The sequence below is a fragment of the Mastigoproctus giganteus genome, chromosome 9, assembly GCF_048544385.1.
Source record: "Mastigoproctus giganteus isolate SK-2022 chromosome 9, ASM4854438v1, whole genome shotgun sequence".
Lineage (NCBI taxonomy): Eukaryota > Metazoa > Arthropoda > Arachnida > Uropygi > Thelyphonidae > Mastigoproctus > Mastigoproctus giganteus.
In genome coordinates this window covers 59,733,788-59,749,619 of record NC_143583.1, presented here as the reverse complement: position 1 = coordinate 59,749,619, position 15,832 = coordinate 59,733,788, and the positions used below count along the sequence as shown (strand labels likewise).

General features: G+C 35.7%; 1 protein-coding gene across 1 annotated transcript in view; it reads right to left on the bottom strand.

The window, feature by feature from the left end:
• Pdk (pyruvate dehydrogenase kinase) overlaps positions 1-15,832 on the bottom strand; it is a 218,202-nt gene that overhangs the window by 79,770 nt on the left and 122,600 nt on the right. The window contains exon 7 of the mRNA XM_090381828.1: positions 5,591-5,667. Coding sequence (XP_090237954.1) covers positions 5,591-5,667 — 77 coding nt within the window. The remainder of the gene's footprint in view (positions 1-5,590; positions 5,668-15,832) is intronic.

Genomic DNA, 15,832 nt, shown 5'->3' with positions numbered 1-15,832 from the left:
CTACTTCTAGAAAATAAATTAATATGCCAAATAAAGTCAATAAACAGCAAAAATTAAAAAAAAACCTTCTCTATTAGGTGGAGCCGTAAAAACTTCGCCTGCACGGTGCACAGCTACTCCTCCATGTGCAGGAGACTCGGAGATCCTGTCTTTTCTATACATTGTGTAATTTGTAAATTTTAGTGAAGCATGTGATGATAAGAAAGTTTCCTGAAGATATACTCCTATTGGATTGAACTGAATTAGCAAATATCGTAAGTTGTTAGAATTGCTGCTTAGTCCTCTGCAGTTCCACTGTATGATACTAAACATTTAGGTTTAGTTGTTGCATATTGCTCTGACTGTTTTTTGAAAGTGGAGGATTTCTGTCAGTCTTGTTTAATTTTATCTTTTTTTTTGGGAAAAAGGGGCATCCAGAATCCATGATGCCATTTTCATGTAGTTCCAAAATGGGCTTAAAATTAACTAAAAGCACATTTACATCAATACTGTTGGTGGGAGAGTCCAGTTTTTTTGAGCCTGAGTCAGATTTTAATTGTTCTTTGTCAACTGGGATGCTGATTGGGGTATTTGTAGCTTTGCTAGTTTTCTTTGAAAGATTATCTTTTTTTAGAGGTTGAAAGCATAGATTTAAGCCTGTTTGCTAGAGAGGTGTTAGGCAGAACTGCTACATCTGTGCTGCAGTACAAAGCCTCGAGTGTGACCTCAAATGACTACTAGGCATGCTCAACATAACTTGCCTATGTGCCTCAGAAAAACAACTTTATTTTCTATTTTGTATTGTTGAATTTTATTTCCTGTTATCCATAGTTCACAAGCTTTGGAAAATGCTGGGTGGATTCCTTTGCAATTTGGACATACAGGGATGTGACTGAGCAATCTGCTTGAGTATGCACTTTAGATCTGCAGATGGGACAGATAGCGTCACATTGACATGCCTGCTGGGAATGACTATTTCTAACACTTAAAGAAATAAACAGGATTCGTAATGTAAGATTGAATTTGAATTCAACAGTTTAAATAGCCAGCTTTAATTGAAGATAGTAAGTCTGGAGTGCTGAATGTTAAAATGATGGATCTAGTTGGAGGGAGAGTTCCATCTTTTTTAGTCATAATTCGTTTCACATTTATTACTTATTTGACTGCTAAGTTCCTGGAGTAGTTCTTCTTCAGAGACTGTAATTAGGTTCCACTCGCTGATGACACCTTTTGATGAATTTAAGGTTTTGTGGGGAGTAACTGATACTGACAACCCACCAAATGTTGTTGTCTTCTTTAACAGCTGCTCAGAATGTTTAGAGGTGGCTGTTTCAATCAGGAGGTCTCTGGATTGTAGTCTTTTCACCATTTTTGGTGATCCAGTAATAGATTCCAAGCCGACCGGGCTAGCCGAGTGGGTAAAGTACTTGCCCGGCAACCCAAAGGTCGCGGGTTCGATTCCCGCCTTGGGCTTGGATCAAAGTACTGCAAAAAACCTTGGGAGGTGCAATATGGCCACAGAAGCCGATGCGCCAACAACTACCAAATCAAAAAAAAAAAAAAAAAAAAAAATAGATTCCAAATTTTTTGAATTAAGAATGGTGATAACTTTCCCACAGGTTGGGTGGATAGAGAATGTATCACCAGAAAATTTGGTAAATCAATATGACACTCTGCTTCTCTTCGAAGCCTTTTAGGCTGACTAGAGTCATGGTTAATGGTGGACGTTTGGACTCTTGAGCTCGAAGGCTCTAAGGGTGGATAATTGTTTTTATCCATGATAGTTCCTTTTGGCCCTGGGGGTTTATCTTTACTACCAGGTTACCATCCCTGCCATGGGGAGGCAGGAGCAGTGCCGCTTGGTGGCAAAGCATAGTGGTTAATACAGTTAGTAAGACTAGTTAAAATAAAGAAAAAGGTACTTTCCTTCTTCTGGGCTGTCTTAGTGCTTTTAAGAAAGTAGAGCTACTTAACAGAAAAGTTTAATAAGTAACAGAGAAAACAAGGAAAACTCAGTTGCAGGAGAGAAAAACACTCTTTAAATGAACAAGAATCACTTGGCCATGGAAACACTTGGCACAGAAACTGGGCCAATTAAGAATAAGAAATAGATATAATCATATGGCATTTTCCATTGGCTAATAAATGTAATGAGTTTATTGGCACTTACACAGATGTCTAGTCTAAATATCTATGTGTGGGAATAAGAAATAGGGTGAACAGACTGAACAATGGAGGAATATTCTCTCTTTCTCTGATGATGCAAACAAGCAAATACAATATTGGAATTAGCCATAAGATGCAAGAAAGCCCCAGCTTTTGCAGCACTAGTCAAAAACAGGGGACAAAAAAATTATTACCTGTGTATTTTATAACCTTGCATAGATTCCAATTCAGCTGCTCATTAAATATTCCCCCACACTGTCACCCTCAACTAAGCATGGAGGTAACTTGACAATCCAGCAATTAATAACTCTCTAATTAAAAGAAAACTTCTTACAGTCCAGTGTACACCTTTCCCCCCATAATCTGAATTTATGGTCCCTAGTTTTAGTAGCATTTAAAATAGTAAAAATTTCACCTTCACTCATTTTATTATCATCTATCAGAATATCTCAATATCAGATCCCTCTCCCCCTAAGGTTCTGTAGTCCTCATAGTCAGCCTTTTCTCAAATGAATACTCTTTTGCCCTGTGGGAAAAGTAAGACAACCTCAAAGCAGAGAGAATAGTAGGGTTTTTTCCAGTGAGTCATTCTGGGCCTCTCAGCCTGCTCAAAATACAAATCATTCTGTGAGAAGACATTCCCTATAGACACAAATGCGTGTTGCAATATAGCCTAAGGTACTGGTGCTCTATAAAACCACTAACAATTGTTAAAAATTTAAACCAGAAGTTTATTTTACAAGAATGACCTTTTCTACTTAAGTATGTATATGAATCTAAATAAAAATAAAAGTGGCAACTACTTTCACTTCCACTTCCACTTCATGAAGATAAAAATTTGAATAATATTATACCAGATCAATTAATATTAAACCTAACCAAATAACGAATACAAAGTTAATTAAAAATTCAAACTGGACATGATATTGCCAAGGGGGATGTCTTTGTGTGTGCTCAATGAAAATATTTGAGGATGTTAGGGGAAAACTCAGCATTGTTATGGGCCTTTACGAGAGCTTGAAGAACAGGTTTGATGCCCTCGAAGGATTTAAATTGGGGCCCATCAAACTCTCAGCTGCCCACATCAACGCCAGAGCTTGCACCTGATCCTCAGGAAACACTGCAGCAAACCCCAAGGAAGAATGCACTAGTCCCACAGGAGCTAGTTGTTGTTGTTGGTAACTCTATTGTCAGGGAAGTGGGAAATATATATTGTGAAAAAAGGATAGTTGAAATAGGACCAGGGTATGTCTGCCAGGAGGAAGGAGTTGATGACATTGTAGAGCAGATATCATTTCTGAAGGGCAGGCACAAAATGTGATATTGTTGTATACGCTAGCACTAATGACATCAAGACTAGGAGATCAGCAGACTTACTTAACAAGTACAGGTCAATGTTGAAAAAAAATAAAAAAGTCTCACTATTGTTTTCTATATTTATCAATGATACTGATTAAGGTATATAAGGCTTAATATCCAAGTCTGCAGATGATACAAATGTTTGTAGGGTTTTTAATGGCAGTGATGACATTTAGCATTAGTATTTAGCATTACTAATGCTAAATGTCATTACTTTTTTAGCTTTAGCATTTTTAGCATTAGCATTAGTAGAGGCATTTGATGCAAGAAAACAAGCTTATGCAGCATCAGCCAAAAAAAAAAAAAAAAAAAAAAAAAACCCCACTTCCACTTCACCCCTCTGTTCGTTCAAAATACCTGTCCAGCTGAGCCTTAAACTTATTTAGGCTATCAACCTCCACCACAAGGGATGGAAGTCTGTTCCACCAACCAACCACCCGCTGGCTAAAGGCAAATTTCCGCATGTCTATCCTACATCTGTCTTTCCTCAATTTGAATTTATGCCCTCTCAGGTGATTTTTCTGAGCTAGAGGAAGAATCCCATCAGCATTGAGCATGCTTAAACCATTCAAGGCTTTATACACCTCTATCAGATCACCTCGCTGGTGCCTAGTCTCCAGACACTGTAATTTGCAAAACTTAAGCCTTTCTTCGTAAGAGCATCCCTTTGTTCCATTCATTAATCTTGTTGCCCTTCTCTGTACTCGTTCCAGCAGCTCTACATCCTTCTTGAAATGAGGCCTCCAGACCTGTATACAGTACTCTAGGTGTGGCCTGACCATCGCCTTATACAATGGAATAATCACCTCCTTATCCCTGCTGGAAAAATTCCTGTATATCATTGACAATACTCCATGAGCTACTCTTGCAGCCCGTCTGCACTGTTCAGAGAACTTCATATCTGCCTGCACAACCACCCCCAAGTCCCTTTCATGCTCTACCACTGTCAGTGTAGTACCACAGAGTTGATACGTTGCTCTGGGGTTGCTGTTTCCCATGACAATATGCTGTTGCAACAGGATCTAGAAAAGTTGGGCAGATGGGCTGATTACATTGACAAATGCAAAGTACTGCATATCGGTAGCAGTACCCAACTGTGTGGTACTACACTCAGGATAGTGGGGAATGAAAAAGATCTGGGGATAGTTTGCATTCAGATATGAAGTTTTCTGAGCAGTGCAGATAGGCTGTCAGAGCAGCTCATGCAGTCTTGTCAATGATATACAGGAACTTTGCTAGCAGGGATAAGGAGATGATTATCCCTTTGTATAAGGCAATGGCCAGGCCACACCATGAGCACTGAATACAGGTCTGGAGGCCTCATTTTAGGAAGGATGTAGAGATGCTGGAACAAGTACAGAGAAGGGCAATGATATTGTTGAGGGCAATAACAATCTCATTGCCTTGGTAAGGGTGCTCTTACCAAGAAAGGTTTAAGTTCTGCAAATTGCAGCATCTGGAGACTAGGCACCTGCGAGGTGATCTGATAAGGTGTATAAGGCTTTGAATGGTTTGAGCAAGCTGAATGCTGATAGGATTCTTCCTCTTGCTCAGATTATGCACTTGGATTATGCAAACGGAGAAAAGATAGTTGCAGAATAGATGTGTGGAAATTTGTCTTTAGCCAACCTTTGGTGGTTGAATGCCGGAGCTGTAAACTTCCATCTGTTGTGGAAGTTGACAGCTTAAATAAATTCAAGCAAGAACTGGACAAACATTTGGAGTGAATGGATAGGTTAAATGGGAAGTGGTTTTTTTTTTTTTTTTTTTTGTTTTACTGATGCTGTATAAGGTTGCTTTCTTGCATCATATGCCATTACTAATAATATTAATAATAATAATTGATTAGATGCTCACCTGGAGGAGGAAACCACCAGGCTTCATTTCCCCCCCCTCCCCCAAAAGAGACATTAAATAAAAATTGGGTTTTTTTCTGAAGGGCAAAATGTTATATATCATGACAAAATGCTGACTTTGATCTTTCACCCCCCTATCCAAAAAAAAAAAAGGCTCCCAAGTGTTCCCCCTGTTAATTAACATTGCTAATCCTGCTTCATATATAGTAATACTTTAAAAAGTACAATACCTTAAATATTTCAAACAACATATGATAGAGATGTGCTGGAACATAAACCACAGACACAGGAATCTCTGGCTCTAAGGCTGAAAGAAAATTCCGATATTAATTAAATGATAAACAGATTACCTGTTTATACAAAACTAAGCTTTTTAAGCATGTTAATTACTTAATTTCAATATTATGTTCAAGACCTTTTATAAAAATACATAAAAATGTATTATGATAAAATAATGATTAAAATGAAATATGCTATATTAAAATATAGCTTTACAGTAAAACTTAAATTCATACTTAAAGAGAAAAGCGCTTATAGCTTTAGAAACTAATAAAAAAGAAAAAAAAAACATCCTTTTGTCAATGGATATTTATGTACAAATTTTTCAGTTTATCCTAATTTATTGGCAAACCCACTACAAGTACCAATATAGCTTAAATTTTTAAACTAGATTGTATTAATCCTGCACATGCAGTAACTGCACCCAAACCCAACCCAGATTGTCTGCACCCACAACCTGCAAGAAGGGAAAAAAAAAATGTATCATATGAGGAAAATCTATATTAAATTTTTTACACATTATTAATAATGAAAAAAAATTGATCATCAATAATATTAATATTTTATTGTACGTATAATTTTTATATACAATAATAATATTTTCATATTTTTATATAATATACAAAAAATGAGTAAACAGAAGTATAATGAAAATATATATATTCTTAACAATTAATTTTACACATTTTTTCAAATTTTTAATAAGTTTCTATGCAGAAAGAGGACAACATCACCAGTTTCTGGCTAGGTACGCATGTTCATTTTTGGGTTAGAAATCTGGCTGCAGAAAAACTTATATAAACTCTAAAAGGAAGGGGATGAATCTGATTGGTCCACTTGACATCGATGGTTTGACTGTTGATGATCCTGCTCAGAGAGCAAACAAACTGAATGAGTATATTGCATCTGCATTCACACATGAGGAATTATTAAGGTTTGAAAATGGCAGAAGGTTATCATATTGTAGCAGAATACTTAATGATTTTGTAATAACTGAGAGCAAAGTGGAGGAGAAATTGTTGAAGTTAAACATACGAAAGGCACCTGGGGTGGATGGGATCTATCCAGTTATATTAAAGGAGGTGGCAAAGCAAACCTTTAGCCATAATTATGAGAGCATCATTGGACCAGGGGGGTTCCCATGGACTGGAGATGTGCAAATGTATCCCCAATTCACAAAGGGGGATCGAAGGGTGACACGAGTAATTACAGACCAGTTAGTTTAACTTCTGTTCCGGGTAAAATAATTGAGTCACTGGTTAAAGATGCATTGCAGGATCATCTAGACAAGACTGCAGCAATAATTCAGACACAGCATGGGTTTGTTAAGGGAAAGTCTTGTCTGACGAATTTGATAGGATATTATGATGTGGTTACAAAGGAACTGGATGCAAAAAATAATTTTGATATCATATATTTGGATTTCAGGAAAGCTTTTGACACTGTTGCGCATGGAAGACTATTGTACAAATTGGAGCAGAATGGTATTAAGGGTAAGTTGCTACAATGGATAAAAGGATGGTTAAGTGGGAGAAGACAGAAGATGGTAATCAATGGGTGCTGCTCTTCGTGGACTAATGTTATTAGTGGAGTCCCACAGGGTTCGGTGTTGGGTCCATTGTTGTTTTGTATATTTATCAATGATATTGATGAAGGTATATCAGGCTTAGTGTTGAAGTTTGCAGATGATACAAAGGTTGGCAGGGTTGTTAATGACAGTAATGGCAGTGTGCTGCTGCAACAGGATCTAGATAATTTGGGCAGATAGGCTAAGAAGTGGCAACTGAAGTTTAACCTTGACAAATGCAAAGTACTGCATATGGGTAGAAGTAACTCCAGAGAAACGTACCAACTGTGTGGTACTACACTTAAGGTGGTAGAAAATGAAAAAGATCTGGGAGTAATTGTGCAGTCAGATATGAAGTTTTCTGAGAAATGCAGACAGGCTGCCAGGGCAAGTCATGGGGTTTTGTCAATGATATATAGGAATTTTGCTAGCAGGGAGGAGGTGATTGTCCATCTGTATAAGGCAATGGTCAGGCCACACTTTGAGTACTGCGTACAGGTCTGGAGGCCTCATTTTAGGAAGGATGTAGATTTACTTGAGCGTGTACAGAGAAGGGCAACAAGATTGGTGAGGGGAATGAAGGAATCCTCTTACCAAGAGAGGCTTAAGTTCTGCAAATTGCAGTGGCTGGAGACTAGGCACCTGCGCGGTGATCTGATTGAGGTGTATAAGGCCTTGAATGGGTTGAGCACGCTGAATTCTGGTGGGCTCCTTCCACTTGTTCAGATTACGAACCTAAGGGGGTATAAATACAAATTAAGAAAGGACAGATGTAGAATAGATGTGCGGAAATTTGCCTTTAGCCAGCGGGTGGTTAATTGCTGGAACAAACTTCCATCTGTCATTGTGGAAGTTGATAGGTTGAATAAATTTAAGGAGGAATTGGACAGGCATTTGGAGGGAATGGTGTTTTTTTTTTTTTTTTTTTTTTTTTGGCTGATGCTGCATAAGCTCATACACTTGCTTTCTTGCATCACATTCCACTACTACTACTTTCACTGGTCACTTTTTAGGCATTTATGAAATGAGTCACTGCTGCAATATTTGGTAAAAAATTATTTTTTTTTCCAGCACTTCAACAACTGAAAATCTACATCATCAGAAATTAATTTTGAAAGTATTATTGTGGATTGCCAAGTGGAGGAGCAACATTTTTATCACTCAAATCTTCCACATCACATAAACTGTTTCCTTCCTCCTTTTCTTTCTGTTGAATATTTTAATTCTGGTCTTTCAGTGTCATGTAGCAATGAATTATTTATAAAAACTAGAATTGCACTGAACCTGTGAACTGCAAAATTACCTGACACCCAAACCATTGCTGGTAACTGCAGACACCCAACCCAATGCAAGATAACAAGTGTTATTTATTAAAGTACAGTAGAATCCCGCTTTACGATATTAATCCATTCCAGAGACACCATCGTATCCTGAAAAACAAATTACTAAAAAACAATATCACATTGTTTTTTGGTAATTCATTCCAAGGCCTCAGAAGTTGAAATTTACTTCTTACTGCACTCTTTAGGGGCCATATTATCAGCTTACACAATGTTGTACATACATAAATTCAATACAGTAAATTTAAGTGAAATAAATACAACACAAAAAATCATTTCAACTAAAGGATGCTAAAACAAAACATGCGGCCAACATGTTTACAAATGCTGTTTACAAATACAAATGCATTGTAAAGTGATTTTATCGTACAGTGAACCAATCATAAAGTGGGGGTTCGTTAAAAGTATGCCACTATCCATACTTTTAATTTAGGAATGAAAAAAAAAAAATAGTAATAATAAGCAAAGGAAGTAACCAAACCCTTAGTCATAATTATGAAAGCTTCCTTGGACTCAGGGGAGGTTCCCCCATAGACTGGAGATGTGCAAATGTGTCCCCAATTCACAAAGGAGGATCAAAGGGTGACACGAGTAATTACAAACCTGTTAGTTTAGCTTCTGTTCCAAATAAAATAATGGAGTTTGCACCTTGTTTTAACTTATTGTTACACACAAGTCAAGTGAAAAGCTGTTTAGAGTGAAAATTTATTTTTTTCACTTGTCGTGTGTACTAGAAGGTATGAAATTTGAATGCACAAACATCAAAATTTGTTGAAAAAGTTTGAAAGTCAGCCATGGAAACACATGAAAAATAACTAAGACATCATATCAAATAACTTTAAGCCAAGCAAATGAAAAGGACAGATAAATGATTCCTATCAAATCTTTATATCCAAATTTAAAGGGGAATTAAACTCACAGTATATTAATAACTGACAAGAAGAAGAAGCAGCAGCAACAGGTGAGAATTATTTTTTCTATACAGGAATCCATATAAACCTATCCCAGCATCCTCTATCATATCTGATTATGGTTTTTGGAGCTTCTAGGATATAGGAGAAACAGTTTTAAATATAATAAGAGAATAACTTAGAAGATATCATAACAAATAAACATCAAATCAACAAACCAAATGAATAATTTTCATTAACAACTCTTAGTTATTTGTGCTCCTGTGTAGAAAAAAAAGAGAATATGGAATGAATACACCTACCAATGAAAGTATCCAGGCATTCTTGCTTGTTTCTTCTTCTTGTTAATTATTAATATACTATAAGTTTTTATTGATATATTAAATTTGGATTTAAACATTTGATAAAAATCATTCATCAATCATTAATTTGAAGTTATTTATTATGATGCCATAGTTATTTTCAATTAATATTATCCCTTATATTTGCATTTCAAATATTTCACCCATATTCTTTAGTCTAACTAAATCTACTTTAATCTAATTTAAGATTATATCTCTTTTGTTGATTGGTAAATGTCATACCAATTATAAGTTTGATATTAACCAATCAACCATTGAGTCCATGGATTTTGCTTAATGCTATCCACATAGACAACAGTGGATCAATGATAGACAATGATCACTGATAGGCTAACAATGACACTGGCAGAGCTCTACTTAGTAATATCATTTAAGAAATTTTACTCGATGTTGTGAAAACTGTGTGTTATTTAATTTATTTGATTTTAAATTATTACTATTGTTTTACTCAATAGCAATCCATTTATAGTCTAATAACAAGATGGTGCAAAAATCCTGAAATGCCACCATTTTACAAATTTTTTATCAATAGTTGTAGAAGATTTACCGTTATTTGCAATAAACTAACTAAAGTTGTACAAAAATAACTCCATGGGGTAAACGTGTTCTTATAACCAAATTTTCAACGAACAACAAAATGATGTCCTTCCATGTCATCCTTATGATTTTAATATTTATTTAACAGGATTGAACATTTCAGACAATCAAATGGTCCTAATAAAGTATCCAGTTAAGGAAATAAAAAATATGATAAAAGGAAAATGCTGCTTATATTTAAACCTCATTACTTAAAATAAAACTAAAGCGATAATTTTGCATCACTGGGAAACCAGAAAAATAAAATAATATATAAACGGTTAGGTTAATATTATCCCTTATATTTGCATTTCAACTATTTCATCCATTTTCTTTAGTCTAATTAAATCTACTCTAATTTAATTAGACTTAATTAAATCTAATTAAATTAACCCAACCATTTATATTTTATTTTAATTTTGTTTTCCTGGTTTCCCAGTGACACAACATTATTGCTCTAGCATGAATCCTGGATACATAGGCCTTTTTTCACATAAAATAAAACTAAATATATAATGAAAATTATACATATCACTGTCTTTGGTTATTAATCCAGATTTAGATGTCAAAAATGTATATGCATGTGAGAAACAAATCATTTTGACTTCATTAAATAAACAATTTTCATATTTTTAACAGAAATATATTGGTAAAAGCAGCAAAGTTTAATAAAGAGACCACAAAAAATTTTAAAGCAACTTGTTTCCCTACAATGTTCACTGGTCTAAATCATTACAAAAAAAGAAAAATACAAATTTTTGTCATAAATAAATATTTAATTAGTTATTTACAGTTGAAGTAAAATTTTTCATATTTGATTAGTATGTTTTACAGATAAAATATGACATTAGTTGTTAAAACAAAGCAATATTTTATCCATAATTCAAAGCATAACAAGAGAAAGAAATACTCTTGATTTGATTATCAACAGTGATACTTCATGCATCAAGAATCTGCAGATAAAAGAACCACTAGGTGGCAGTGGTCACAGTGTATTGATGTGGGATTTAACTACCTTCAAGGGATCATCAACAATCGAACCATCGATATCAAATGGGCCAAACTAATTCATTCCCTTCTTTTCTGAGTTTACATAAATAAAGAAGTCTTTGCTGTTTTTCTTTGCATCCTTTGCCAAATATTTCTCATAATCTGCCTTTGCTTGCCTAACCTCTTTTATGACTTGATTACAGACTAGTTTATATCGACCATTGGATTCTGTGTCACCTGGCAATCTATATGCATCCCATGCATTTTTCTTCTCTGCCACGAGACTCATTAGTAAATCTGACATCCATTCAGGCTTAAATCTTGAACAGTATTGGTATGAAAAGCTTAGTAACTTCCAAGATTATTTTTTTTTATATAAAACCCCCAAACACGAGAGGTATTAGAACCTATAGTACTTAGTACCGTGCTTGGGTTGATGGAAGAGATAGGAAAGGGTTGACCGGAACTTAGTTTTAGAGACTAATCATGGGATACCTAGTAACGGGTAGTCCCACCTTTCGTCCGGATAAGGGCAGTCACACAGTGAGGCATATTAGACTGTTGCTGAGAGAGGACAGCTTGAGCCCAGTCGGAGATTTATATGTTTAAGGGGACTGTAACATCAGTTTGTGTGGACACTGTTTGTTGTTTTTGTGTAATATTAGCATAGGTACGTTTGGGCATAGTAGGAGCAATTATTTTCCTCGCTTCTTGAGAGATTACCTTGTTCTCAACCTTATATTTAACAATTTTTTTCTCAGCCTTCCACCTGTCACACGTTTTTGAGTACGCAGGATGGTTGCCTTTGAAGTTGGGACAAGTCTTTTCTGATTGTGTATGATCAGAAGATCCACAGTTCGGACATACTGGGTTTCCTCTACATGTCATCTGAGAGATGGGTGTACTTTTGGCATTTGTAATATCTCAAGGAATTGGGTATGTATGGACGAATACAGCAAAGATGATAACCTGCTTTCACTGATGATGGTAGGTTTGGGGAATTAAATGTAAGGATAATATTCCTAGTGGGTGTAAGGTTATTGTCTTTTTTAATCATGATTCTGTTAGCCGCAATAACATTTTGATCATGAAGTTCTTGAGTTATTTCATCCTCCGTCACGTTCAACAGATCCCAGCTAGACATCACACCTTTAGATGTATTTAGTGTTTTATGAGGAGATACACTCACTGGTATACCTGCAAAATTTATCAGTTGTAAAAGTTTCTCTGAATGTCTATGTCAGTTGTAAAAGTTTCTCTGAATGGTTTGCTGTTCCTAATAGTAGGTCTCCAGATTGTAGCTTTTTAAGAGTCTTATGAGGTAACTTGCTGACAGGTTGGTCTGAAAGTGAGTGCATAATTAGAAATGCAGGAAACTCTGTTGTTAGTGAATTAGTTTTCAACCTCTTGGGTTGTGAGATGTCAAAATCAGTATCATTCTCTGGCCGAGAGCTTGTCGGCTCTAAAGGCGGAAACACATTTTGCTCCATATTTGCTCCTTTTTGCCCTTGGCAGATGAGTTTTTCTGCCAAGGTTTCCGGCCCCGCCACGGGGAGGCAAGAGCAGTGCTTGGTGTGGCCAAGCGAAAAGTAGTATGGGGTTATTAATAAATCTATGAGAAAAAAGAAAGGTGGCTTCCCTTTCTTGCTCTGTACAAGAATTTTTTTGCCAAGAGCTGTTATAAATAAATAGATTGATTAACGAGAGGAACGTAAAAGAACTTTTTATCACTTTTAAGAAATTGCACTGAAAGTCACAGAGAAATCGCTTAGTCACAAATGCTTGGCACCCGGGGCCGGCAAATGAGATGTCTAAGGAAAATCAATAAAACAAATTGGAGAGAACATAAAACTAATGAACAAGTAAGGAGAAATCTAAATTTTAAATGCAGAATAATAGAGCAGATCTACAAAAAACAACTTCAGTGGTTTGGACATGTGAACCGGATGAAACAACACAGGCTGCCTAATGTAGTACTGACAGGAAGAATTGGAGATAAGAGACCACCAGGAAGACCCAAAAGAGAATGATTCCAATGCCTAAAGGAAAACACAGGCTTTCAGCACTATCAACAAATGATGCAAGATTCAAGAGATCGACAACAATGGAGAACGATATCTAAATAGGGATTCAACTTGTGCCAAACAGAAGAGTAGAATGATGATGAAAAAACAAAACTAGAATTTTTCATTTGTGGCAATCTGAGTAGCAATCTTTTGCAACCTCTAAAGTTCCACAAACAAGAAATTTATATCATATATTAGCTTATTAAGTAAAGGAAATCTGTGATTGTTTACAACTAGTATGCATAGTTGTTTTTAATTGCAAGTTATGGCTCTCTTAAGGTAAAACTGATTTATTTTAATCTTTCTACTACAGATTCAGTATAACTGTAGATTCTACTACAGTTCAGTAGAAGATTCCACAAGTGCTTTTTAATTGTCCATTGTACCAATATCAATGATTTCAATCCTTCCAAAACTTCACTGATCCTGTCTTTTCTAGAAGAAAAACTATTATCATGCTACCCTATGTAATTCTCATTAAAATAAAGGCTTTTTTTAACTACTTTTTAGTTAATTAATTAATCTATTACTACTGGATTAACTTTAAAATTATTATTATTTTGTTGTTATTCTTTTAACAATTTTTAAGGTTAGCTAAGTAGCCTATCTCCTTTATGCATGAATTTTTGATTACAGCCATTTTGTAAGTTGCTTTAGCATTAGTAGAGGCATATGATGCAAGAAAGCAAGCTTATACAGCATCAGCCAACATTTATGTAGGCATCCTTTTGTTGCCATTTTGTTTAGACACTATCTTATGTATATAATTTCGCTTTCCACTATTAACATACATTGGAACAAGTATATATTTTATATTGTGAAAATGATATTACAATTCTATATAAAGTTAATTTCTTTGTCAAACTCCAGGTTTATTTTGCTTATACCAAAGCTAGCAACAAATGTAAAGCAGTTATTAATCAGTCCAAACTAGATTTCGAACAAGCTAAGAGTAGGAACTTACTTCTTGTCCAAATGGTAGTTGAACATTCTGCCTCTTGCCAAAACAACTGGCCACAACTTTTTTCCACCTCTATTCCCACCTATGTCAAAGCCAGATGGTTCTGTTGCCATTTCAATGATAATCTTGGTAATGATAATCTTGGTAAACCACCTCCTACCATTCTCAGTAAACTGCATTCAATCCCTCCTATGATCTTTTGTCAAAAGAATGTCAGAAGGATTTTAAACAGTTGATGCTAGGAAAGCACAATATGATAATATTTCTCCACTTGTTCTCAAAACCTGCGACCCTGAACTTACTCCTGTTCTGTGTTGCCTTTTTTCACTTTCTTATTCCAAAGGCATTCTTCCCTTCTGCTTGGAAATTTGCTCATATCTAGCCAGTTCCAGAAAATGCCGACAAATCCCTCCCATCCAATTATCATCCCATTGCACTTATCTCTATTCTTTCCAAAGTAATGGAGAAATCAATTAACTGCCAACTCTTAAACTATCTAGAAACCTTCCATCTGATCAACAAACGCAAGTATGGATTCTGTCAGTGTTGATCCACTGGTGATATTCTGCCTTATGTTACCCATCTATGGACAAATTCAATGGAAAAGTTTAGTGAAACTCACGCAGTTGTTCTTGACATTTCAAAAGCTTTTGATTTTATTTGGCATAGAGGTTTTTTAAATAAGCTTCAATCTTATGGTTTGTCAGTTGTTTTTTTTGTAATTGGGTATCCAGTTTTCTTTCAGACCATTCACTGCAAGTGACGGTAGATGGCTCTCTGTCTTTTCTAATTTCTCCACTAATGCTGCTGTTCCCCATTCAGTTCTTTCTCCCACTCTTTTCCTCTTGTATATTAATGACCTTCTTACACTGACCGGAAATCCTATCCATAGTTTTGCTGATGATAGCACATTGCACTCCACCTTGCAATTTGAGAAACTTTTCCCTGCATAATCAGCTTCAATTTCTCGAATATCCACTACCAATTCCTTAAATGCGCTGATCTCCAGGTAATTCTTCAGTTGAGTAAAGATAACTTAGTTGATTTCAGTCCTGTCTTATATCTCAGCAAAAAGATTCTTCTGCTCATGCGCTCATCTTCATTGACACTATGATTTCTAGGCTAGGTCATATACCTCTATTGGGGATTACTCTGACTTCGAATCTCTCTCTTGGCATAAGCACATTACAAATATTGCTTCCTCTGCATCAAAGAAACTGGGCTTTCTCTTTTGCTCTCAGCATTACTTTTCTTCCAAACAGCTGTTCACTCTGTACAAATCAGAAATCCACCCTACCATGGAATGCTGTTCCCACCTGTGGAGGCGATGGCCCCAAAACCTCTCTCAAGCTTCTAGATTTAATTCAAAGGAGGGAGGGCAGTTAGGTTAATTAATAACTCATCTCTAAAGAGTCCCTTC